Source organism: Cornus florida, unplaced genomic scaffold (genome assembly GCF_030987335.1).
Source record: "Cornus florida cultivar Cherokee Brave unplaced genomic scaffold, ASM3098733v1 CherokeeBrave_3.0.0_Hap2_Chr04, whole genome shotgun sequence".
NCBI classification, from domain to species: Eukaryota; Viridiplantae; Streptophyta; class Magnoliopsida; order Cornales; family Cornaceae; genus Cornus; species Cornus florida.
The window spans coordinates 96,183,102-96,209,535 of record NW_026775574.1 but is presented as its reverse complement, the minus strand read 5'-3'; the positions used below and the strand labels follow the sequence as shown (position 1 = coordinate 96,209,535).

General features: G+C 33.8%; 2 protein-coding genes and 1 long non-coding RNA gene across 3 annotated transcripts; 2 read left to right on the top strand and 1 right to left on the bottom strand.

Annotated features, from left to right (window-relative positions):
• Positions 1–14,334: 14,334 nt before the first annotated feature.
• On the top strand, positions 14,335–16,808 carry LOC132304054 (uncharacterized). Its single transcript, XR_009481498.1, has 3 exons — positions 14,335–14,378; positions 14,506–14,822; positions 16,591–16,808. It is a non-coding gene; the product is annotated as an uncharacterized LOC132304054 (long non-coding RNA).
• A 1,240-nt stretch (positions 16,809–18,048) lies between these two features.
• LOC132305436 (heat shock 22 kDa protein, mitochondrial-like) lies at positions 18,049–18,417 on the top strand. Its single transcript, XM_059803077.1, has one exon. The coding sequence runs from the start codon at positions 18,049–18,051 to the stop codon at positions 18,415–18,417; it is 369 nt and encodes a 122-aa protein (XP_059659060.1).
• A 2,560-nt stretch (positions 18,418–20,977) lies between these two features.
• LOC132305435 (uncharacterized) lies at positions 20,978–23,912 on the bottom strand. The gene is made up of 3 exons (XM_059803076.1): positions 23,762–23,912; positions 21,451–22,003; positions 20,978–21,383 (listed from the first exon to the last, which is right to left on the bottom strand). Exons 1-3 carry the CDS (start codon positions 23,910–23,912, stop codon positions 20,978–20,980), a joined length of 1,110 nt encoding a protein of 369 aa, XP_059659059.1.
• Positions 23,913–26,434: the final 2,522 nt, after the last annotated feature.

Below are 26,434 nucleotides of genomic sequence, written 5' to 3'. Positions count from 1 at the left end.
TATAAAGGCGAGGGGGACCCGAGGGCCGAAGCGTCAGGAAGGTGAGAAATTCATCGAGCCCCGGAACATTGATTCTGGATCTGACCGTCCGTTCCCCCATGTGGGTTTCTTGAGCCGTCAACGTCATGATGAGACGCCTTCAATAATTACCCCCTTATTAAACAAGGGGTAATTATGGGGGCAGTTGAGGAGGCCCGATAGGACATGGGCCGGATATGACTTGCAAACGTGGCATTTAGTCTGTACAGGTGGGTCAGGGCCATAAAAAGGCACTACCATGTGGGCCGAACGCGCATAGGCCCATCAAAGAGGACCGGGACTCATGGAGGAACGGGCCTAGATCCAGCAGTCCATCGACATTTGTAAATCTCTATAAATAGGAGGAGTAAGGAAAATAAAAGGGGATCTTTTTGGGTTGAGATATAGGAATTCTAGAGAGAGAGGGGGAGAAGGAATTTCTTGTATCTTCATTAGAAGAGGTTACATCAGGGCTGTTGATATCACTATAGTTATTGTTATTTTATCCAGGAGATGAATAAACTGAAGAGTACAGTAATCTTGAATTATGCATATAATTCATGTTTTTCTGTAATTTTTCAACCTGTAGATTCAAAAGGAAAATCATCTTCTGTTCACGTATGCAACAACTAAATAATGTTTTCTAATTCAATGCCAATGGCTATGACATATAGGATGAATCTTGGATTATGCATTTAATTATGAGCATGAAATCACAGAGAAGAAAAATAATTTAATTTTTGTATTTTGATACACAGTTCTACAAACTAATTTACAAATAATTAGAAATTTGTACATATCAAATTTGTAAAAATCATTTAATGGCCAAAAATGAGGAATACACTCTATCTTCTTCTATAGGAAGCAGAAAATACTCTCATTCATGAAGATATACATAATTTTAATGAATAGCTCAAATTCGTGTGTCTTTCATACTCCAGAGAGCCATAAATTAATTCACACTCTAGAGCTAGTTACTAAAAAGCCTAAGGAACAAAATTGCCACATTGAGAAAACTGTTAAGAGTGTAGTAATAGGTGACAGGCTAACATAGTTTTTCACCAAAAGCTACATTTGAGATTTTCACCAAGAACTTGAAATTATATGCATTATATATAATTTTTTAATTCCAAAGCTTGTTTGTCTTACTTTACTTGTTTGTTCATTCAATTTGTTTATACATTCTGTTCCTAAATAATATGCTATTATTATGGTTAGTCATGGATATTTTTACTTCTTGTTATGTAATTTTATGTTTTAATATCTTAATTTTTTATATGGAATTTGACTAATTTTAGTATTTAACTCTCAATTTGTTGCTTTTGTTATCATAATATTGTGATATCGAAAAATTTAATTTCAACATATAGGATTACCCTGTTTGTTTTTTTTGTTGAAATCAATTAGAACATATGGTTTTCATTTCATTGTTATTTTTGTATATATATAGCTGAAAGGAAATAGAATGAAGCATTCATAAGAAACATCTTTATTAGCCTTTTGTACCGATTTGCCATTGCAATTTACCTTCTAAGTATGGAATTTTTCTACTAGTGTTAATACTTATCTCAAGCTAAATTTCTGCACAGGAATATTCCAAATCAACAATTGTTTGTGCTATATATGTAACAGTACCCACACACTATTTATCAGTCAAATTTTCTTGGAAACCAAACATGCCTCATTTTGCTATAATCAATTTGTTTTGTTCCTAATAGTGCTACTCGATTAAACATGTCTGATTTTACTATTTTGCTAGTATTATTCATTACAACCAAACACAATTGCACACATTACGCACGCAATCCATTTTATTGTAATTATTTGTTTAAATTATCATGAATAGGCATAGCACATTTCGTGATTGAAGAGTTCTTACCAAACCATTCGTTGTCTTGTTTTTAATTGTTCCAATTCCTATAATATCGTAAGAGGTATTATTTCCCATAAATACCTTACCACTTATAGGTTTGTAGGTAACGAACCATTCTTTATGAGGACACACATGAAAGGAACAATCAGAATCAAGTATCTATTCCTTAGCTTCTCCCTTATTATCAATGATTGATAATGCTTCATAATTATCGCTCTCTTCTTTCGTATCTTTAGACACAATAACAGCAGCGGATGCACCCTCCTTTATTTCTGGACAATACCACTGAATATGCCTATTTCTTCCACACTTATAGCATCTTTTCTATGACAATGGCATAAGGTTTCTTGAAGCTCCAAATTTTTTCTTCTCTTGAGCAATAAGTATCCACACATTATTTATCAATCAATTTTTCTTGAAATTTTCTTGGAAACCAAATATGCCTCATTTTGGTGTAATTGATTTGTGTGGCTGCTAATAGCGCTACTCGATTAAACATCCCTGATTTTGCTATATATGTAATACTACCCACACACTATTTATTAATCAATTTTTCTTACAATTTTATTGAAAACCATACATGCCTCATTTTGCTATAATCGATTTGTTTTGCTCCTAACAGTGCTATTCAATTATACATGCCTGATTTTGCTATTTTGCTAGTGTTGTCCATTACAACCAAACACACTCGCACACATTACGCACGCACTATTAATCCATTTTCTTGCAATTATTTGTTTAAATTATTATGAATAGGCAGAACATATTTCTAAACAAATTAGGGCGGAATTATATGGTTGAAGATTTCATAATATTTGATCCTAAAGAGCACTATATTTAACCAATTGAAAAAAGAAAAAAAAAATCAAAATATTATGATAATTGGTTGAAAAATCAATAAATTCAAGTTACAAACTTGTCTCACTTATAAACAACAATCCCCAAAAATATAAATTATTATGAATGAATGATGATTAAATAACAAGGATGTAATCCTAGAGCATGTCCTGAATGAAGAAAAACCTACACACAAAAACACTAATTCATAGAAATTCCATCTCACTAATTGCTGAGAATGATAATTGAGAACAACAAAATTTAGAAACCACATAATAAGTCAGTGATATGTATAATATCAATAAATGAGAATGCAATTGAATCGTGACTTACACTACGAAAGGCATGAACAGGTGATGAGATTGATAATTAAAGATGCTCTTATAGTTTATTATATATATATATATATATATATATATATATATATATTTCATTCCTTTTACGGTTTCACTGTAAGAAAACGAGTATGTAGACATCAGCGACTTATCCTCCAAGCAAAGGTCTACATAAAGTAACAAAAATAAATAATTATTCTTTATAGCTACTTTAAGAGGATAGCGATAGAAATATTTATTGCAGTTTCCCGAGAATCTTTATTGCAGTTTCGCGAGAATCTTGCGAGAAAGCAGTGAGAAAATGGTAAAAAAATTTCCTTCTTTCTTTATCATTACATTTTCTTCTTCTTCTTTTTTTATTTTTTAATTTAATTTATTTTATTATTATCAATTTAACTTTCTTGACATCTAAACGAAATAAATCAATGGAGGTAAAATCAGGCACCCCTGAACAAAAAGGAAATGTAATGATAAACAAAGAAGTGGTGTTTAATTTTTATTTTTTTCAACCAAACACACTCGCACACATTACGCACGCACTTTCTGGCACCCTGAACAAAAAGAAAATGTAATGATAAAGAAAGAAGGGGTGTTTAATTTTTATATTTTTCAACCAAACACACTCGCACACATTACGAATGCACTGTCAATCCATTACTTTAAAAAATATATATATAAATTTAAAAATCGCAAACTATTTTCAAAAAATGATCATTAAACCCCCACCAGTTTAAAAAAATCCCAACATTATTACTACGTTATCATTTTATCCCAATATGTCAATGGACCATTAAGGGTATGTGAAATGACTAAATTACCCTTATTATATTCCTTTTATTTAAAAAACTAAAAATATTATTTTTAAAATTACAATATTATCCTCTAGCACAAAACGACCGCTTTTAGTGCGAACATTGTTGGACGTCAAAACCCCATCGTTTTATTCAAAGCAGTAGTTGTATTGGACTTAAAACGCTATTGTTTGATTCATTGCATCTGTCGTATATTTATATATTCTTATACTTATATATGTTTTCTTAAAACCCTAAAACATTGAATAGACTCAGATGGCTAGGATCTTTGTTGAGGCATTTCATTGTTCAAACTCTTGGGTGCGTTGCAGAAGAATCTTTTTACTTAGAACCCTAAAACACTGAATACACTCAGACGGCTACGATCTCTGTTGAGGTATTTCATTGTTCAAACTCTTGGGTGCATTGCAGAAGATTCTGTGTTGTGCTTTTCATCTGTGGGTCTCATCCGTAGGTCAGTGAAGAAGCTAAAGAGTGGTCTATTCAAGGCAGTTGCCTTCAACTTTGTTCAACAATATGTCGACATATATGTCTTTGTTTGATATTTTATGACTTTTAGTTGGATAACTTTTTATCTGCAGGTTTTTGTAGTGTTGGGTATGATTTCAACCGGTTGGGACCATTGATTAAATTAGGGTTATTGTAATTTTATATTAGGGCTAATGTAATTTTATATTAGGGTTGTGGTTCCCATTGATTAAATTAGTGTTTTTAATTAATTAGGGTTAATGAAGTAGGATTTTATATGTTGTATTCTGTATTAAGGTTAGGGTTAGTGTTAATTTGCCCTTATAACCCCAAATGGATCGATTTGAGGACGGAGTTAATTCTTTCATCTGTAAATGAACCAATTTGATTAGTAATGACCATTATAGCATTATTATGACCTTTAGTACACTATATTGGTCAAGATGACCATTTTACCCTTGGGTGTTCTGGGTTGGGTCAGGACCCGATTAGCGATCTGAACCCCCGGGTTTTGGTCGTTACAGATTAGGTCCTTTATGAGTAAGATCCTGGTATTACCCTTGTCGTCCTCTTCCTGAAATGTGTAGCGATACACCTGGTTGTCGATGATCTGGTTAGTTTTGAGCGAGTAAGCGAGTTCCAGTTTGGCGACTCGGGTCATTGGTGTTGATCGTGGTGGCGTAACAGGCCCAGAAGATTTAGTTGGTGACGAGCATGGAACGGTTGTCACCGAAGGACCTGGTGGACTCGATGATGATGACGAGGGCTTATTGGGCTATGTGATATTTATGTTAGTTCAAAAGATAAGGTTTCCATACTTATCGGTTTCCTATTATTGGAGGAGATTACAATTTGCCACATCAATTAGGTTTGCAAAGAAGGGGAGACCATAGACGAGCACCTCTGTATGTGTGGCGCGAATGAAGTGAGGTTGGCTGTGTGATGGAGGAAACGAGATAACAGTCCATTATCTTTTCGATGTGTTGTCACTCTTCCATTAGTTGGTGAGATTTTCTTGCCATATCAACAACTTAAAGATCGATGACAAGTCTTCAAACTGGCGTAGTTTTATATTAAGGGTGAAATGGTCTTTTACTTTTTCCAGTGACCTGGTGGGGTAAAATGCAACAAAATAATAGTTCAAGGGGATTTATTGCAAAACCCTAATAGTTTAGAGAGTTTCTTGCATATATATATATATATGCATTTTACCCTATACAGGTAAAGTGTAAAAAACCTCCCTCAACTATGTCTAAATTTCAAATAACTCCCCTGAATTATATTTTGTGCATAAAACCTCCTAATCTATCACATTTAGTTGCAAAATGCCCAATTGTATTACCAATTTTCATTAAATGACCATAATACCCTTTCTTATTGAAATACACTTGATATATTTTTTTGTTAAAATAAATTATGAAAAAAAATCATACTAATTTGATGAAATATTCTTCATTAAATTTGCATAAGTTTGCCTTAATTTTTTAAATTAATTATTTAAATAAAAATCTTAAATAGAAAACTTTGAAACAATTTAAGTAATTTCTTAATTTTCATGAATATATTGCATTAAAAAGAAGATATTTTTTATTTACATAATTTATTAATTTTTCATGAATATTGTTTGAAAAAGAAGATATTTTTTTATACTAATTTTTTTTAAAGTGAGTATAATAAGTTTTATTATAATAAGTTAATCATTTTAGAAAATGATAACTACCAATTTATTTCCATTTTTATAATCAATTGATACTAATTATAAAATTAAGGTAAATGGTACAATTAATATTTAAATAAGAGAAAATATAATAAAAAACAATTTAATAAGAAATCACAAATTTAATAACAAAGGATAATATAGTCTTTTGAGATGGGTTTGTCCTTAATTACAACAAATTAATAGTTTAGGGGACAATCTTTAATTAGGAGGTTAGTTGCAAAAAGTCAATAATTCAGGAGTTTTTTTTTGCAATTTACCCTATATATATATATATATATATATATATATATATATATGAAGAGTCCAATGTTGGGGCTGATTTCGCACGGATACCGAAGATTTTGCCTCTTAAGAAAGGTTCACTGTATTAAACATGGCTGTATTTCATTTAATTTTATCTAAACAAGAGAATAAAGCTTATTCCAATTTAATATATAAATATATATTTTTTGCTTTTATTTAAACGAGAGAAAAGCTTAATCCAATTGAATGAAATTTTGTATTATTTACCGACTAAGAAAAAAAAAAATTGTATTATTTAATCATACGTAGATTTGAGTGTGTATATTTTCTTTTGACATTCTCACACATCCAGCAATACTAATTTTAGCAAATTTAGTGGACTGCTTTGGTATGTGATTAATTTTAGCAAATTTAGTAAACTAGTTTTGGCTGTGTTTAATTTAAGCAAATTAATATGTGAATACCTCACAAACCTTATTTTGAAAAAAAAAAAAAAAAAAAAAAACATATTTCACTTGTTTCATCAAATCAAAACTCTATAGAGGGGCAAATATGTGAACTAGTTTTGTCATATAATTTTATATGTGTGATTTTTACAGGACAACTAATCCTCCACACAAGGCGCATGTTTGCCCCTACTGGTGTTCTATCACCGCCAAGACCAGTGACTACCTTTTTGCTTAAGTAACCAGCCTTTCCTCCAAAATTCACTCACAAACACACAGTCACACACAAACACACACATATATAAAACAACAGAAGAATTAAAGCAGCTAAAGGAATTAATAGACGCTTCACTTGGAATTCAATACATATGCCAAATCTTTAATTCATTACCACCAAAAACAAGTTAAAGCCCTAAATCAAAAGTTCCATCTACTACTCAGATCAGCAACAACAATATATTCTCAAATTAAGCTTCACGAAATAAGAACAAAAACCAGAAGAGACCAGTCAGTCAAAAGAACAAACCCTAAAAGGAAGCAAACGATCAAATGATGAACATAAACAAATAACTGAACTCGTCGATCACCGTCGATGATAAGCTTCGAAGGAAGCCATAGAAGCTCAGTTTTTGACTTTGATGGTGACGATGTCTTTCCTTTTGGGCATGACCAGCTTCAAAACACCGTTCCTCATTTTAGCCTCGATCTCGTCTTCCTCGTACTCCTTCAGGAAGAGTGATGTACCCAGATAATTTCCTCGGACCTTTGTATTTCTGGTCCTTATCACCATCATCATCATCAGAACAGCTTCATCTTCATCATCGGAATCATCTTCTTCTTCTGCTTTGATATTGATACAGTGGTCTTCCACCCAAACCCTCAGATCTTTGTTCGAATTCCAGGCAAATCGAACTTCGCCAGAGTGGAGTCGTCTCTTTCTAGGAATCGGTTCCTCATAGGACAAACTGTTCATTCAAATTCAAAAATATATAAACACAATTTATATGTATATGTTTATGTATATATTAGTAGAAGCCATTTGAGAGGGTTTTTTGTGGTTACCTTTTTTTACGCAGTGACTATGGAAATGATGACTTGACAATTAGTTTTCAAAGAGGTGATCACGGAGATGGACAGCCATTTGATTGGCCTGGTGGAGTGCTGGCTCATGCTTGGGCACCAACTAATGGAAGGTTTCACTTAGACGCCAACGAGTCAGGGTCAGTTGGGGCATATAGAGGTGCAGCAGTTGACTTGGAGACAATTGCTTTGCATGAAATTGGACACCTTCTAGGGCTTGGACACAGCTCCGATGAGAATGCTATCATGTAGCCATCCATTTCTAGTGGCACCACCAAAAGTTTGAATGGGGATGATATTCAGGGAATCAATGTTTTGTATAATGTTTGAAGGATTATATGTTTTCCATGCTTCAAGTTTTGTAAAATGTTTGAAGAGTTATATGTTTTCCATGCTTCAAGTGAAATAAGAGTTATATATGAAAATATTTCTTAATTGCCATATTTCCCTGCAATATTTAATGGGTGGGCACCATATATCTCAATCCGAGTTTATTAACACCAGATAGGTCAAGAAATATAGCATATTTGAGGTTAATTCATATTAGTTTTCTCCCCTTGTTTGTCTTTTCGAGTGAAGAAGTGTTGATAGCAAACAGATGTGTTTAAAAGTTGTAGGCATATGTGGAGGTGCACATGATTCAGTTTGGCATGATTCTAGATTAAATTTGAATCAAATTGATCCCAACAGATTTTTAAGAATTAGAACCGGAATCAGAACCGTTGCACTTTAGAACCCAAAAAGTAAAAGACTGGTTCAGTTTTGTGATCTGAACTACAGTTTTGAAATTTCAAGAATCTCTTTAAAAAAAAAATAGAAGAAGAAAAAGAATAATGTAAATAAGATACTATTAAAGGTCTTCCCAAATCAATAGTAGTACTTTACTGCTAATATTATAATATAACACTGAATGCAAAAATGAATGAAGAGATTTTAGATTCTATAGCATTGAATGAAAGCATTCATTTTTTCATATTGTCAAAAAAAAAAAAAAAAAAAAAAAAAAAAAAAAAGATTCCCACAAAGTACGAAGTCGTGTTAGACCATGTAGGCTTGCATTATGTTTTATAAAATCTTTGCTAAGTAACACACTTTGCATCTTCTCTAAAATTCTCGGAATAACTTCACAGCAATCTCTCAATAAAAAACAATTTTATTCATTCAGGTTTCCTTAGTTTGAAGGAAAAACAGAGAAAGAAATATAGAAAGATTCAAACACATGACAATTTAACAAATATTATATGGTTATTCTTCACAGCAATCCCTCTTTGTCTCCTACCTTCTATGTAAATTAGTTGCCCTCTTCTTATTGGTGCACCTACAGGGCTTCTTTGTGTATATATATATATCCATACCACCCAAGTCCACTTTTTATTTTATTTTATTTTATCCTTGAGAAGTGCCACTCCTAATTTCTCCATCACATTTTGGTTAGGAACCATATCTTTTTTAGTCACTTCTATTATTCATTTTAACGCCTTCATTTAAGCTATATGAATTCATCATTCCTATTTCTTTTTTAATGCCTGCACTTTGCACCATGTACAATAGTTGGCTTATAATTGTACTATTAAAATTTCTCTTTCAGTTTTTCTTTGTTATTGTTGTATTGCATAAAACGCCAGTAGCCTGTCTCTGTCTTGTCCAAATTACTCCGATTCTACTAGTTATATGACCATCTGTCTTTCCATTTTTTTTTTTCTGTGTTATTGATTCTAAATATTGAAAATGGTTACTTTGAATAATCCTTTGGTTCTCAAGTGTGGTACCATCATATAGCATTTTTAGTAAATAGTTACCTCTTTGTTACCTTTTAGCATACGAAAGTAGCATTTTCAGTAGATTGAATTTGAAATTCTTAGTTTTTAAAGGGTCCCATACTCCCATGTAGCCTCATTACTAGGGTTAAACATGAGCTTGAAATTCAAAGCAATTCGTTGTCTTCAGCCATTTTTGTTAGTTAATTTTGTGAATTTTGGTTTATGGATTTACATCAGCACTCCACAGTTGAAATAAAATTTATACGAGTTTATCAAAATCAAGATTGGTCATTCATGTTTGTTTGTACTGTCAAGGTGCAGCTATTTTTTTCTATGTTCTCTCCACATTCAGCCAGTATTTTGCTCCATCCAACTTGCAGCTAAGACTAGACGCCTCTGTTGAGTGCTTGCAGTTCTACTGCAGTTGGATTTGTGTCAGGGTCCATATGCTTGGAGAGTTGAAGTTCCACTGCAATTGCGATCCGTAGCTTATGTATGAACTTTTATTAGCTTGTGTTAACCTGCGTAAAATAGAACTTTTGGTTTAATTTCAGGCAAGAGCTCTTATTTCAAAGTTGACAAAGGGGAAAAGCTACTGCAATTCAACAAAATAACAGGTTTCTTCAGGAACTGGTGAGGGATTCGTTTACGACTTCATTCTATAATATTTTATATTCTTCTATATTAAGCTGGAATACTTCTAAAGTCCTTTCAATATGGTATCTTTGTCTCCCCCATCTCATGTCCAAATTATCTTTTTCAGTGTCTTTGGTCATCATGTATATTTTTATATGAATATATAGATTTATGTATTTTTGGTGTCATGAGGCTAGAAATATGGAAGTTACATTCTATAAAGAATCATTGTATGGGTAATTGAACAAATTGTTGATGCATGAACACTTAGAGATAGTTAACAATCAGAAAAACAACTGGTGTAATTTATAAGAGATTTGTGCCGATTGCTATGCTAATTAATGACTTTATCCCTTTGGTGTTTCAACAATGAGAATAAGCTTACATGGGGTCTTGATCATTAAGTAAACTAAATGGATATTTAGTTGTCTCTGTGCAATGCTGAATATAACAATTATTATCTGAGCCTTGTTCAGTATAACTTATGTTTCATAGCTATGGTCCTTACAAATGCAATTATGTACAAAATAATGTCATAATGTTGTATAAAAGTAAACAGTTGAAATTGCTAATGTTCTGGTGGAGCGGGTTGATTTGGTTTTGGCCTTTTGGCTATGGTTTTTCAGATCAGGTGGACGGGTAAGTGTTGGTGTAAGAGTGTTTCGGTGCATAACAATGTATTGTTGTGTTAGAAACATTTTCGAATGGAAACATATTTTGAAATGATGCACATGGTCAATTGGTGAAATCATGGATTTTCATGGATTACTCTTGACTCAAAACTTCGTAAGGCTATCTAGTTTGCAAGATCTAAGAGTGAGTTCAGTCTGTTCAGAATTGGGTGTGTAGTTCGTTTTCTTTATAACCCTTACCATAAAGAACTTCCGCTCCCTTCAATTGTAGTGTTGGGTAGCATATCTGCTCAGCAATTATATGGCATGCATCCAAGTTGATATGATTTGAGGGTGTTGACGTTCTTCTGGATTCCTTCTTCTTTTGTTTCTTTAATTTTAAGTTTGAAAGTGATAGAAGTTGACCCAAGATCAACTAATTATTTTCATTGTATTGGTAGAGATTAAGAATAAAGATTGAACGTTGTGTTCCAAGGTTATTCAGTGGAATGTGCTCACCAAGTTAGGATAGATTTCTAATTACTCTTTGACATTGATGGAGCACAGGTTACGTTGTCTATATCTTTAAAATTCACTTGAAGTTACCTTCTCCGTAGTGTATGTTTCTTCTCTTAAAATAGTTCATTTCTTATTAGAAAATGCTCTTAGATTTGAGGGCATGAGTTTCTAGACAGTAGACAATTTCGGATGTTTGACATCTTTTCTTGAATTTCCCTGAGTTTCGGATTGGTAAAGAAGGGGAAAAAAAGGGGGAAACAAGGTTTAAGGATAGGATAAAATTTTTTCTTGCTTCAAAGATGTGCTGTTGATATATAATTTAATTGTTTGTTATATAGTACCGTTTCCTTTGAACCATGGAAGTGGTTCATCTCTATGAGATTACAATGTGTAGCAACTCTTGAGGCGTGACAGTAACAAAAGTTCTTGTAATGCCTCCTTCATGTTTGTCATCATTATCTGGTTGCTTGGTATCATTTTGGGGTAGCTCATGAAGAAAACATAACCATTCGTCCAGTTTCGTTCATGTTTGTTATCATTGTCGGGTTGCTCGGCATCATTTTGAGGTATCTCGTGCAGAAAAGAACCATTCATCCGGTATTCATCTTTTGCCATATATTTTTCCTTGCAATTTCTCTCTGCCCCACCAAAAAAAAATTTAAAAAAAAAAGAGATTCAGTAGTAGAGGGTAGTGTTTTAATTTAACTTTGGGGCATGCATTACAAAAACAGTTTAGGTGGGATAATGGGTTTTGTGGTTGGTAAAAACTGCAAATTATTGTTTTGGTGATGGTAAAAACTGCAAATTATTGCTTTGTCAACATGTTTTCTTCTGGTATTTCAATACAAGAGATCCTGGAAATGCTTGAATACTGGGGCACTGGTTTGGTGCAGTAAAGTTTTTATGTTTCATCCAAATTTGTTGCTATTATCAGATAATCACACCGGACTTGTCAATCTTATTCATCTTACCTTATGTGTTACATAGGCTGCCAGTGTTACTGAGAATTAAGAATATGCTGTGGGATTTATTGACAATTCAGACAAATTTTCAATGTATATATCATATTACGACAAGCGCAGCGAACCAAGCTATATATCATGGTCGGTAGCTTTTCTTTCCCCATAAAATCTTGAAATAGAATATTATCTTATTATACAAATTGGGGAATTTTATGTGTTCCTTTTGAACTTTGAGAGGCTTTGTATAACCACACCCCCACACTTTTCACTCTTATGAGACAACTACGGTCCTCTTCTACTGTTTTCGCTTGGAACAATATGAACAACAGTTTCAGGAAGGTTTTGGGCAAGTTTTTTTTTTTTTTAAAATGAATATTCATCTAGAAGGATGAGTGTTTAATGTGAAATTAATCACTAAAAAAATAGCTTCCTTGTCATTTCTTAAATCTAAGAAATTTTGGTCCGGTCCATTAGTCAAGAGAACATCAGAAAGTCTGTAATTTTCATCAATCACAACTCGATATGTAAGCAGATGTGTTAACTAAATTTTGATACAAGCTGATAAATAAAACTGATATATTCAAATTATAATTGATTGAAATTACCATGATCAGTGGACTTTAAGTGAACATCATAAAGTCTGTAATATTGGATGAATGAAGTACTTTCTGGTTTGAAGTAAAGCATTGATTTTCCTGTTTTCAATTTTTGTTTTCTCTCAATTTCTCGGGAATTCTCTTTGTTTGGCAATCAATAAAAAGATACTGGAGGTTGTGATATTAGGTACCAACCAGCCAATAAACACTCATAATTTTATTTCTTACATTAATTTAACTACGTCCAACATCTAATAATTTGAATTTTTTTTTTGTTAAATGACAATTTATACTTGCTATATTACAAATACAAACCCTATTCAATATTGAATATAATCCATATTCAATATGCTTAGATGAGACTAATGATGTTTTAATTTATGTGCTGACTATAACTATATATAACATTAATGTAGCTATCTATAAATCCTTATTTCGAGGGCTTTTTTCCTCTTTCAGTTATATATTGATTAACCTCAAAAACACTCTTGAACTGGTTTTGATCAGGTCCAATATTGTAATGATTAATACCCTGCCAAAAACAAAAAATTCATAAAAATTGAACACCATCCACAAGGGTAGAAATGTCAATTTGTTTGCTGGTCAACCAAGAAAGAAATAGGGTTTCACCTTTGAAGCCAGCTTTCCTGCAAAAAAATCAGGCAGCAGGACAGAGCCAGGTCTGTGACTCTATGCGGTGGGAGATAGTAGGTTATACCATTTTGGCCTTACTCTTTTCCTGTACATGCATGTGTTAGTGCCTCTTGCTTTGAAAAAAAAAATAAAAATAAAAATAATGTACAAAATAAATAAAATAAAAAACATCAAAATAGAAATCTGAATATATAGCATATCGATTTTTTTTTTTTTTTTTCATCTTTCTTTTTTCTTCTAATTCTAAGTCTCTTTATTCAATTAACCTTGAAAAACTAGGTCTGCTTTTATCATTTTTCTTAGTCAAGTAAAATTTGTACCCATTTGTACTATGTTATACATTTTATCCTAAACTAACAAAGTAATATGCTTTTTATTAAAAAGCAAGAGAACTTTAATACGTGCACACAGAAATGGACGCTTTATTAATTAAGTTACTCTCTAAAAATATAATGTACATTAAAAAACGTATAAAATCTAACATTTTATCTAAGTACTTGCTCTGTTAGGGACAGGGACCATATGGTTTGCGGAGCTTATTATGAATTTATTATTGATATGAATTGTACTAAATGTAACCATTGAAATATAAAAAAAAATGTCTGAAATATAAAGGTTGCATACCGTTAATAAATTGTACTAAATGTAATCATTGCAATTAAAAAACAAAAAATTGTCTGAAATATAAATGTTGCATACGGTTTCTGTACACTCTATGTATGTGGCCACGTCATGGTTGAGAGTACAGTGGTATCCAATATGTTTACGGGCTACCCCTTCAAAGGAGATCATACCCAAAACCCCTCCGGTACTCATCTTCTTCTCACTCAAGTTAATTAATTTCTACCGTACTGTTAATTTCCTTTGCAATCTATACCTACAATCCTATATATATATATATATGTATATATGATACTGTTATATATGTGATATAGTGGCAGGGGAGCCATATCGTGAGATGAAGCTGGTGAACGGAGGCTTCTGCTGCATCAGATTTGACGTACCGGTCTAACCACAAAGGATCTGAGTGTGTGGATGGACGATTTTGGCGGTATAAGGTTTGGGGGAAAGTGCCAGAATGAGCCCAAGTATGAGGAGGAGGGAAGGTTCTATGGAGCCACCATTCCACCATGTCCTATGGTCTTACAAATGGACCAAGTCAAGGCTGAGTTGAAACATGGTGTTCTCTGGGTTACTCTCCCACTTACCCAACTTGCCAAGGAGCCAAGAATGTTCCAAATGTTGCAGAAAAGTAAGATTTGATCCATCTTTGATTTGGGATTTTGGTTTTTTTTTTTTTGAGTTTTCGGATATATGGGTTCTTGGTTGATTTTGTTCATCTCTGTTTTTAATTATATAATATTTGGATGACTGAAGAACTCTTGGGTTTGAAGTAAATCATTGCATTTTTTATTTTCTATCACCTTTTCTCGGGAATTCTCTTTTGTGTTTGGCAATCGAGAAAATATAGTGGCGGTTGATAACGTGCGCCATAGGTCTTCAAACAAACTAATTGACGGTTATATCTGTGTTTTCTTGCCTGATACACATTTGCCCTACTAATTTGGTTATAAATACTCTCTTATTCACTGTTATTCAACCATCTCTCTCCTCTCAAAAAGCAAACTTACTATAACTTTCCCCTTAAGCTGCTAGAATGTCAATGGTAAATTATGGCTTCTCTCCTCTTTCTTTAAAAATTCTGGTTTCTCTCCTCTTTCTTTAAATAATCACTACCTTTTTATTTTATCCAGTTCTTTTGTTTTAGTTTCATCCCATGTTCAATTGTAATAAACTGAAAGAGTACATTAATATTGAATTATGCATTTAATTCGTGTTTTTCTGTAATTTTTCAACCTGTAGATTCAAAAGGAAAATCCTCCTCTGTTCATGTATGCAACAACTAAATAATGTTTTCTAATTCAATGCCAATGGCTATGACATATAGGATGAATATTGGATTATGCATTTAATTATGAGCATGAAATCACAGAGAAGAAAAATGATTTAATTTTTGTATTTTGATACATGGTTCTACAAACTGATTTACAAACAATTAGAAATCTATAAATATCATATTTGTGAAAATCCTTTAATTGCCAAAAATGACGAAAACACTCTTTATCTTCTTCTATAGGAAGTAGAAAACACTCTCGTTCATGAAGATAGAAAGAATTTCAATGAATAGCTCAAATTCGTGTGTTTTTCAGTCTAGAAAGCCATAGATTACTTCACACTCTAGAGCTAGTTAGTAAAAGCCCTAAGGAACAAAATTACCACATTGAGAAAACTGTTAAGAGTGTAGTAACAGTAACAGGTTATAGGGAACAGTAACAGGTTATAGGCCAACATAGTTTTTCACCAAAAGCTGCATTTGATATCCAATATGTTTTAATATCTTAATTTTTTATTTGGAATTTGACTAGTTTTAGTATTTTAACACTTTTTTTTTTTTTTTTAATTGGTAGTCACACACGCGCTTCCACTGAGGCTCTAACTCCTGACCTCTCTTTGAGAAGTAGGGCTTGGTACCGCTAGACTATTGGTCTGTTGGTTAGTATTTTAACTCTCAATTTGTTGCTTTTGTTATCCTAATATTATATTGTGATACGACAGAAATTTAATTTCAACATCTGGGATTACCTTGTTTGTTTTTTTGTTGAAATCAATTAGAACATGTGGTTTTCATTTAATTATTATTTTTGTATATATAACTGTAAGGAAATACGATGAAGCATTCACATGAAGCATCTTTATTAGCCTTTTGTGCAGATTTGCCTTTGCAACTTACCTTCTAATATGGAGTTTTTCTACTAGTGTTAATACTTATCTTAAGCTAAATTTCTACACATGAATATTCCCAATCAACACTTGTTTGTGTGTTTGATTTGGATCGTAAACTTTCTTGTAACTCCCTTTTGTTTTTTTAATGTAAATGTGAAGTGTTTCTATGAAGAATTTACATTTGGTACATGACCTATACAACTATATATATGTGATATTTTCTCTTTCATTTTCAGGGTGCGTGTGGCAGGTGCGAGAAGAAGCTAACTAACCGTCAATTAGATTGGATCCTCCTCAGCTTCGCCACCTCCTCTTTGAGTAAATCATGTTAATGGCCGAACTGCAGATGTTTCACTAGTGGTCGCTCTGAGAAGTTCACACTGTGACTTGGGCGGCTGAAATTACAATCCTTCATCGGACAGTAGACTCTCTTCCTGGTCACATCCACCCGACCTGTATAAGCAAGCTCAATAGCCATTTGACGGTTAGTTACATTTGGTACAATGACCTATACAACTAGATATGTGTGTAATGTTCGTGTGGCAGCTGCGAGAAGAAGCTAACCAACCATTTATATATGTGTGATGTTCGTGTGGCTTCTGCAAGAAGAAGCTAACTAACCAATTATATAATTTTGATGTTTGTGTGGCAGCTGCGAGAAGAAGCTAACTAACCATCAAATGGCTATTGAGCTTGCTTATACAGGTCGGGTGGATGTGACCAGGAAGAGGGTCTACTGTCCGATGAAGGATTGTACTTTCAGCCGCTCAAGTCACAGTTCACACTTCCTAGAGCGACCACTAGTGAAACATCTGCAGTTCGGCCATGAACATGATTTACTCAAAGAGGAGGTGGCGAAGCTGAGGAGGATCCAATCTCTAATGGATAAATGGGCGGACAGGTGACTTGCGTGCTCATAGTCTTGCACATTGTCATATGCATCGCTGTTGTTGTGTTTACCCTCATTGATTTCAACAATTAGCTGCTTCCACCACAGATTATATTGAGGTGACTGATTTTGGATGATATTGTGGTCGACTGTTTTTGGATGATATTGTGGTTGACTATTTTGCTTCATATTGCGATTTGACTGACTGTTTTTGAATGATATTGTGGTTGACTTTTGGTTCATATTGTGATTTGACTGTTTTTGACTACCTTTGAATACCTATGGAGGATGATGCATTGTTTTTAATAGGGGAGAAAATAAGTAAATTATTCTACTGCTCAAAAAATTTGTCAAAGATGTCTCCTTTTCTGCTTATTTGCCAGGGAATAAAATGAAAAAAGAATGCTTGTTTCTTTCTCACTGTAAACCCCAGATGGTGGCAAGAAAAAGACCTCGGCTAGTGATGTCCATCACAAAATATATGAAGCCAAGAGATGGAATGCCTCCATCTTTCTCTTCTACTACTGCTGATTAATATTGGCATGAGGTGCTGGTGCCATGAAATGGAGTATTTTTCCAAGAACGGAAAAGAGAAAGGGCCATAAAGTTAACAGAGCAGAGAGAGAGAGAGTTCAAGCACACTGGATGATCATTTTCTCGACACAAGGAAGGCACAGCAACAGGATCCCTTACTCTCACGAATTTGAAGCAGCTTACCAGTATCAGCAGCCTTCTGAAGCTGCTAGCTATAGAATTAGACAATCCTGAACCATGAGTACACATATTGCAAGAAAAACCTATGTTCATGGATTTCTTTGACCAAATTGGACTCTCATCGATCCCCTCCAAGGTGGTGAAAGACGAGAAAGCGATGTATGCAAGGTGGGGCATGCCGGGAATAGGAATAGAAGGGCTGAAGATGTGGATTGAAAACAACACTCTGCACGTAAATGGAGAGGAAAAGGAAAAGGAGGAGGAGGGGGGAAAGAGTTTATCAGCCTTAGATCGGAGGAAGTACTCCGGCAACATGGACATCCCTCACGGCTGCTACAAGGTGGAAGAGATTCTAGCGGATCTCAAGAATGGTGTGCTCAATGTCAAGATTCCAAAGAGAAAAAACATTATCAATGTCCAGGCCAATAGGACTCCTTTTATTTTAGATATTTTTCCGTGATACATCTTGCCACTTTTTTATTCATCCCTTTTCACTGTAATCTATTCCCAAGACGAATGTCAAGGCCAATAGGAGTAGCTTTTTTTTTTTTTTTTTTTCTGTTGTTTGGATCGGCGATAAACGAAAGTGAAATTTTAAGACTCAGGTAAGTCATTTTTAATTTTGTTCTCTCTCAAACTAAAATTTTAAATTTTGATTCTTTTGGTACCTTTGCTTTTGGGCTTAGTCTTCTTGTTACTTGTGATTGTTTCAATGGTCCATTCTTGAATCCAGATTGGGTTGTCTTGGGCCAAAGAACTCATTTTGTTGCACATATTCTATATTTATAAATTGCTTCAATTTTTGTACAAAAAAAAAAAAAACTCATTGTCCTTTCTTAATCAAGCAATCAACATGAGTAGTCTAGAATTACATTATCTCAGTTAATCACAACTTAGATGGAAGTAAATGTATCAGCTTTATTAAGATATATATTTTTTTCTTACATGTTGAGTTTTAATTGGACCATATAATTTTTTTTTTCCAATCTACATAGAATTTGGAAGCCCCATTCAATTGGTGTTGAAGTTGTGAAAGCTTGTATTTACCTAAGTGCGTTTGGATACATAGGAGAGAAAAAAAAAAGAAGGATAATATTACTGAAGAAAGAAAATAAAAGAAAATAAATGATAGTAATAATTTATATTCATATTTGGATAGATAGGGAAAAAAAGAAAAGAAATAGTAATTATTCTTGTTCGGACAAGATAGAAGAGAGAAGAAGGAAAAAAAAAAAAATAGTAATCAAATTACTGTCTTACCCTCTCATAATAATTAGGACTTAAATGGAATAACTTTTTTTTGTATATTGAATTGTGGAGGCTAGTTTGGGTATTATTAAAATATCACTTACTCCACTGTGCTATCTCTCCCTATCTTCATTTCTCAAAATGGGAGAGAAACCAAATGAGATGTGGGGAGGGATAGCTATCCCTCCCTATCCCTCTCTATCTCTTCCTATCATCTCTCTTCTCTACACTTAACCCATTCAAACACACTCACACGCATGCACAGATCTATGAAAGGCTCAGTGGGGACATGCGCCCCCATTGAAATTTTTTATTAGTACATTTTATATCTCTAAATTTATACTTTTTTGCATTTATATCCATAAAATTTTAAAATTCTTCACACTAAAATTATGAAAAAACCCATCTATATAAATTTACCCCCCTCATATGATTTCCTAAATTCGTCCGTGCTCACATCATATCTTTTTTTTTTCTTTTCTCTCCCTGTCCCTCCAAATCAAACCACCCAAACAAAAAAATTAAATCTATATCTGTCTCTATTTATACTATTATTAAAAGTTTCAAATCATTGAAGGCAATTAAAATTCTGGTCAATTATTTAATACCAAAAAAAGTCATTTAGTTGCATCAAAATTTCTCTGCCCATACACTCCTAATACAAGCTTAATACAAAGAGAATAAATTCATGGTGTGAAAATACATCTATTTGTATAGTTGAGAGGGACATCAGTGCACATCCAAAAGTTGAAACTCTATGTCTAAGTCCTATCCAATTAAAGTTCCGTCTACATCTGGACAAAAAATTTCTTAGCCTGCCATATTTATATACTGATCGATGCACGATATATACACGATATATATATACACACCAATACAGTCGTACGGATATCAGAGATTTTGTTCCCCGAACAGGGTGCTGTCCTCTATTTATATAGGGAGATTTTTTTTTTTTTTTTTTTTTTTTTTTTTTTTTTTTGGGTAAAATATACAGGGAGACTCATTTAACCATGAGAGAGAGATTTGGTTGGGCAATCTAGTTACACTTTTTTAAGGAATAAGATAATTTTTTATTTTTTATTTTTCAAAAATTTAAGCAATTTTCATTAAGTAAAGAACTGTACAAAAGTAGGGCTTGGCCATAAGAAAAGCAAACCCAAGGCTACAAAACAGGTCCAAACTAGGACAAACATACAAGCAAGATAGACACCACTAACTACCGTTAATGGTGAGCATCAATACACTCCGGTGAAAACAAAGAAGGGGTAATGCCTTGATGTCTCAGTCTGGCAACTGAGGAGGAGGCCTACAACATGAAGAAGATAAATCCCAATTCATAAGGATCAATTTCGCCGTATTGCATTCTCTCATATAGCTAAGCTTCAAAATACTTGTTATTGTGGAGCATACTTTTGCACAGACAACTCTCTGGGATGATTTGTGTCCTCTAAAAATTCGAGCATTTCTCTCTTCCTAGGTATGGTATACCAAAGCCGATAAACATAATTTCCTATGTAAGTTAATAGGAGTGTTTGTTTTCCATTCAATACTAATCCACATTACAAGATTCTCCCAATTTGTGATTGCTGTGTGAATGTTGCTCCTGTATTTGATAAAACGCCATAGAGGGGAGGTGAAGGTGCAATTAAAAAATAGATAATCATGGGACTCACTTGATATGTTGCAGAGGGAGCAAATGTTGTGGTGTTTAGCCATAGATTTAATGTCGAGTGTTGGTAGTTTGTATTGAACAGTCAGCCAAAGATTGAATTTCATTCTTGGTATGATTGGAGAATGCCAAACAAGGCTGTGCCAAGGGACAATAGGAAGGTCACCAACCATGTGTGCCACAATGTGTTTGAATGAGTAGTTGCCATTAGGTGAAACTGTCCACTTCTAGAAGGGCATGGAGGTGGTAGTGCAAGCAATTCCGGGATTGCACAAGTAAAAGAGGGAGGAAATGACCAGTTGCTGTCAACAATGAATGTATCCACAGTTGTTGTACCATTGAAGCTAGCTGCAGTGAGTAGATGAAGTGGAAATCTTGAACATAAAGGACCTCCTGGAGCCCAATTGTCCCACCAGAAAGAAGTGTTAGCACCATTGCCTATAGAGTGTTTTATGAGTAGTCTAGCAGGATGCCTTAGTTGGAGGAAACCTCCAACTCCAAGAGCATGGCTGTGGGTAGTTCAATAACCATAGGTTTCTGGACTTCAGTAGATGAGAGTTGCACCACCTTACCCACAATCTGTTTGTGTCTTCTTTGAGAATGTCCCAAATAAATCTGATTATTCCAACCTTGTTCGCAATCTCCAAATTGGGGATCCCCAAACCACCTGCAGATTTAGGACTACACACCCTACTCCAAGCTACCTTAGAACCAGAAGACTTCATTTCTGGCCCTGACCACAGAAATCTCCCAAAAATCTTGTTGAGTTCATCAATTACTCCCTTTGGCAAAATGAAAATGTTGTACCAGTAGTTTTGAGTTGACACCAATACTGAATTTATCAATTGGAGTCTACTTGCATATGAGAGAGATCTGGAAGTCCAATTTCTGATTTTGTGAGTAATTATGCTTACTAATAGACTGCAATGCTGAGACTTCAAGTTTGTAGAGATCAATGGCACTCCAAGGTATCTCACTAGCAGTGTGCCTGATTGAATTCCTAGCAATGTAATAATTTGATGCTGTGTGTGGTCATTTACACCAGAAAAGTAAACCTCACTCTTTGATAGGTTGATGTCTAGGCCTAACATAGAGCAGAATGAATCAAGAGCTGATTTGAGGACTGAGACTGAGGCAATATTTCCATGGCAAAATAGTAACAAATCATCTGAATAGGAAAAGTGAGTGATTTTGTGTTCTCTGCACCTCTAATGGAACTTGAAAGAGGACACCCTTCCGATATAATTGTTGATAATTGAGGAGAAAACACTCATTACAATCACAAACAGGAGATAACTTTTTAGTTCCTATACATAATAAGTGATTATATAAACAGATATTCCAATTATGAATGAATGATCAATATTTATTTGAATTAATTAAAAATAATTAAACACCTCTAAATCATGGTTCATATTGTAACAACTTGGTGTAAATTAACCGAATTAATTAATTTATGTAGGTATTACAAAAATATTACAAATCACGATTGATTAAAATCAGTGAGTTAGTCTGTTGATCACTGATTTGTAAAAAAAATAAAAAAAATAATAATAATAAATAAATAAATTGTCTAAGAAAAGTCAATTTCTTGAGTAGGTTTCACTTTCACACCTTATATTTTACAAAATATATGCGATAAATATATAACAATATAACAATCTGCTTTCTATATTGCGAATTTGAGATATATGGCAATTTATTTTCTTTTCGTATTTTATATTTATTTATTATTATGTGGGTCCATAACACAGATTAATTAGTTCATTCATACTGAAATCGATCCCGCATGTGCATACATAGATTTGAATGTGTAAAATATTAAATTAAGTTTGACATTCTCACACATCCAACAATATTAATCTTACCAAATTTAGTGAACTTATGAGTGTTGGCTATGATTAATTTATACAAATTAATACCTGAAAACCTTATTATAATCCTTATTTTGGAAAAACCCTATTTCACTTTTATCAAATCAAAGCTTTAGAGGGCTGATATGTAAACTAGCTTTTGTCTGTTCATTTACACGTGCGTGACTTTTACCCATATCCTCCGCACAAGGCGCATGTTAGCCATCTCTGTTGTTGTATCACCGCCATTGACAACCTCTGCTTAACCTAACCAGCCTCATCTTTGTTTCAAACTTCCCAAATTTCTCTCTCTCTCTCTCTCTCTCTCACACACACACACACACACACATAAAACAACAAAAAAATAAAGTTCAGTTGGGATTTGGGAACCCTCAAACAAAAGATCCATCAACTACACAGAGCATCGACATTTTTCAAAGCTTCAAAAACCAGAACATAGTGATATCAAAAGAGATCAATCGATCAATGAAAAAAACCTAAAAAAGAATTAAGCAAACAGGATGAACATAGATGAGCTCGGAAGGACAGCGATGGAAGCTCAGTTGTTGATTTTAATGGTGGTGATGCCTTTCCATTTGGAAATGACCATCTTCTGTACACCGTTTCTCATCTTCACCTCGATCCGGTCCTTCTCATTTCCACCTTCACAAATATTGATTGACCCAGAGAACTTCCTCCGACCATCGTATTTCTGGTCCTCCTCCTCCTCATCATCATCATCTTCATCTTCATCTTCATCTTCATCAGCATCATCATCATCATCAGAATCTTCTTCTTCTGCATCAGAATCTTCTTCTTCTGCATTGATCTTGAACGAAATTCCATGGAAATTGAACTCTGCCAGAACCGAGTCGTCTCTCTCTTTAAAAAGACGAGGGAGGACCCTTCATCTTTCTAGGAATCGATTCTTTAAAGGACACACTGTGCACTCAAATTCAAATATATATAAACACTACATATATATATATGTATATGTATACGTTAGAAGCCATTTAAGGGTGTTTTGTGGTTACCTTTGGGAATTGGGGTCCCCGAATCGGCACAGTCGGAGGCTGAAGCTTTGATCAATGGAGCTACACTGCGAGTAGGGAAGCGAGCGAACGAAGTCGTTGAGGGGAAAGGTCTGATGAAGTGGGTGTTGAGATGGGTTGCTGAGGACGCCATTGACGCAGCTTTCTAGGTTTTCTGGATATTCACTGTGTGACTGTGTGTGAGAGAGTGAAGATGGTAGAGACTGGCTGGGTAGAGAGGTTTCTATTCTATACATGGACCGGATGTGTCACGTGACCACGGTTAGAGCATTTCTGTTTTCTATTAGCTGGCTGGCGAGAGCAAATTACTTTGCTGTATCGCACCAGTCTTAACGCTCTAGACCGGCCGTTGGATGTTTTTAATGGTGAATTCAATTAAAAGCGAATCAGTTTATTATTGATAAACATGGATACTGACTAATTTATTAAAAGATGTAATTCACTTGCAGTACACAGACCCAGGGCTGCAAATGAACATAATCGAGCTGAGCTTCAGGATGTTCAGATTCGGGTTTGAGTTTGGGTTCAGTTCGGTTTTAAACTCGGTTCGTCAAATAAATTAAATAAAACTCATGTTCAAAATCTGTTCAGATTCATTTGCAAGCTCACCAAGCTTGTTCAGAAAATCATTATTTTTTTTTTTTGGTGCTTCCAAAAATTTAATAATTTCAACAAAAAAATAAAAAAACCGGTGTAAACGAGACATTAACGAGTTTATTGTTCATGAACACATACAAGTCTTATAAGAATATATGTTCCCGAACATAAAAGAATTTACACGAGCCGATTCTAATCGAGATCGAGATTGGCTCGTTTAGTAAACGCGCCTAAAAATTGAGATCGAGTTCAGCTCGTTTGCTTAACGAACGATCCTAAACTCGTAAGCAACTCGGTTCATTTGTAGTCCTACACAAACGTCTCTGATTTATTACGTTAATTCTTAAAATGTATGTATTACTATATGAAAATTAGATGTCATTAATAAAGCTCATCAAACAATTTTCAAACTGCAGGCGTGTGCACAACAAATTTCTTTTACCATGATCATTGAGGAACTCTCCACTACATTGTGCCTAAAGTTCATAAATTAGAGAGAGAATTTTGAATTCTCCCGTTTAGCATGCGCTACTGTTTTTATTTTAGGACTATTATAGTATCAATTTTGACAATAAAAACATATATGGTGTAGTCTTATTTTATTTTATACTGTGCTAAAACACTTGGTGATCAAAGGCCCAAAACCAGAACACAAAAAAATTATTTTTTCTTATTTTGACAATTGTTCATAACCCAAAATTATAACTCTTTATGTTTCTCTTTTCGATATTTTCACAGCACAACATCGTTCCCAAATGGACTTTCAATTTTTTTCCAAAACACTCCTATAACAAAAACATTGTTTCTGTTTTAACCAAAAATAAAACACCTAAAAACAATGTTTTAACCAACAAAAGGCAAAAAAAAAACGCATGTCAAACTGCCCTAAATTACTAAATTTTGATACAGTTTATAAATTAAATTGATATATTCAAATTGTAATTGATTGAAATTACCATGATCGATCAGTGGACTTTAAAAAGAATTTTTTTTTTTTGGGTAAGTAACTAGTATTCATATTGCCATAGTGCAATTAAGCATTTCAATAAGGAAACCAATTATCCATCACTTTAATATATGAGAGTGGATCTGTTACTGTACGCAAACTTTACTTGAAATGAAAATAAGCAATTTAACTACTACTATAATAAGGTTGAATATAATTTCTATACATTCTGTATGGCCACGTCATGGTTGAGAGTACAGTATGATCCAAAACTTAATTGAAAACCATTTCAAGTCCGTCCAATTGGATGAGCCAGGTACATACCTCTGCACTCATCTCTTATCACCTTCTCTCTCACTCACAATGTCTCACACACAGTCACACAGTGAATATCCAGACACCCTTTAAAAGCAAAGCTCCATCAATGGCGTCTTCAAGGCCTCTCACCACCGCGTCAAGGGTGTTTTCCATGAAGGTTGAGTTGAAGCATGGTGTCCTCTGGATTACTCTCCCACTCAATGAAGATGCCAAGAAGCTAAGAATGTTTCAATCGTTGGACAAAAGGGGAGATTTGATCCATCTTTGATTTGGGGTTTTGGGTTTTTGTGTGTGTACGTGTGTGTGGCTCTTGGTTGATTTTGTTCATCTCTGGGTTTTGTGAATTAAGCTGGGAAATGTGGCTGAAAATGACAATATTTCATATATAATATTGGATGAATGAAGAAGTACTTTCTGGTTTGAAGTAAAGCATTGCTTTTCCTGTTTTCAAATTTTGTTTTCTCTCACTTTCTCGGGAATACTCTTTTGTTTGGCAATCAATAAAAAGATACTGGAGGTTGCTAAAGTGCGCCATATTTCTTGAATGAGTGTATGATTAGGACATGAAATAGAAAGAGAGGGAATTGATCGGATATGGGTAATCTGAAATTATTGTGTACCAGCCAATAAAGTAATAAACACACCCAATTTTATTTATTACTACATCAATTTAACTACCTCCAACATCTAATAAGTTGAATTTTTTTTTATTAAATGACAATTTATACTTGCTATATTACAAATAAAAACCCTATTCAAATATTGAATATAATCCATATTCAGTATGTTTAGAT

Coding starts and splice junctions, on each gene's coding strand:
- LOC132305436 (XM_059803077.1), top strand. CDS start 18,049: ATGGATTTCTTTGACCAAATTGGACTCTCATCGATCCCCTCCAAGGTG.
- LOC132305435 (XM_059803076.1), bottom strand. CDS start 23,912: ATGGCGTCCTCAGCAACCCATCTCAACACCCACTTCATCAGACCTTTC. Junction 22,004..23,761: donor GGGGACCCCAATTCCCAAAG/GTAACCACAAAA, acceptor ATATTGCCTCAG/TCTCAGTCCTCAAATCAGCT. Junction 21,384..21,450: donor AAAGAAGACACAAACAGATT/GTGGGTAAGGTG, acceptor AACTACCCACAG/CCATGCTCTTGGAGTTGGAG.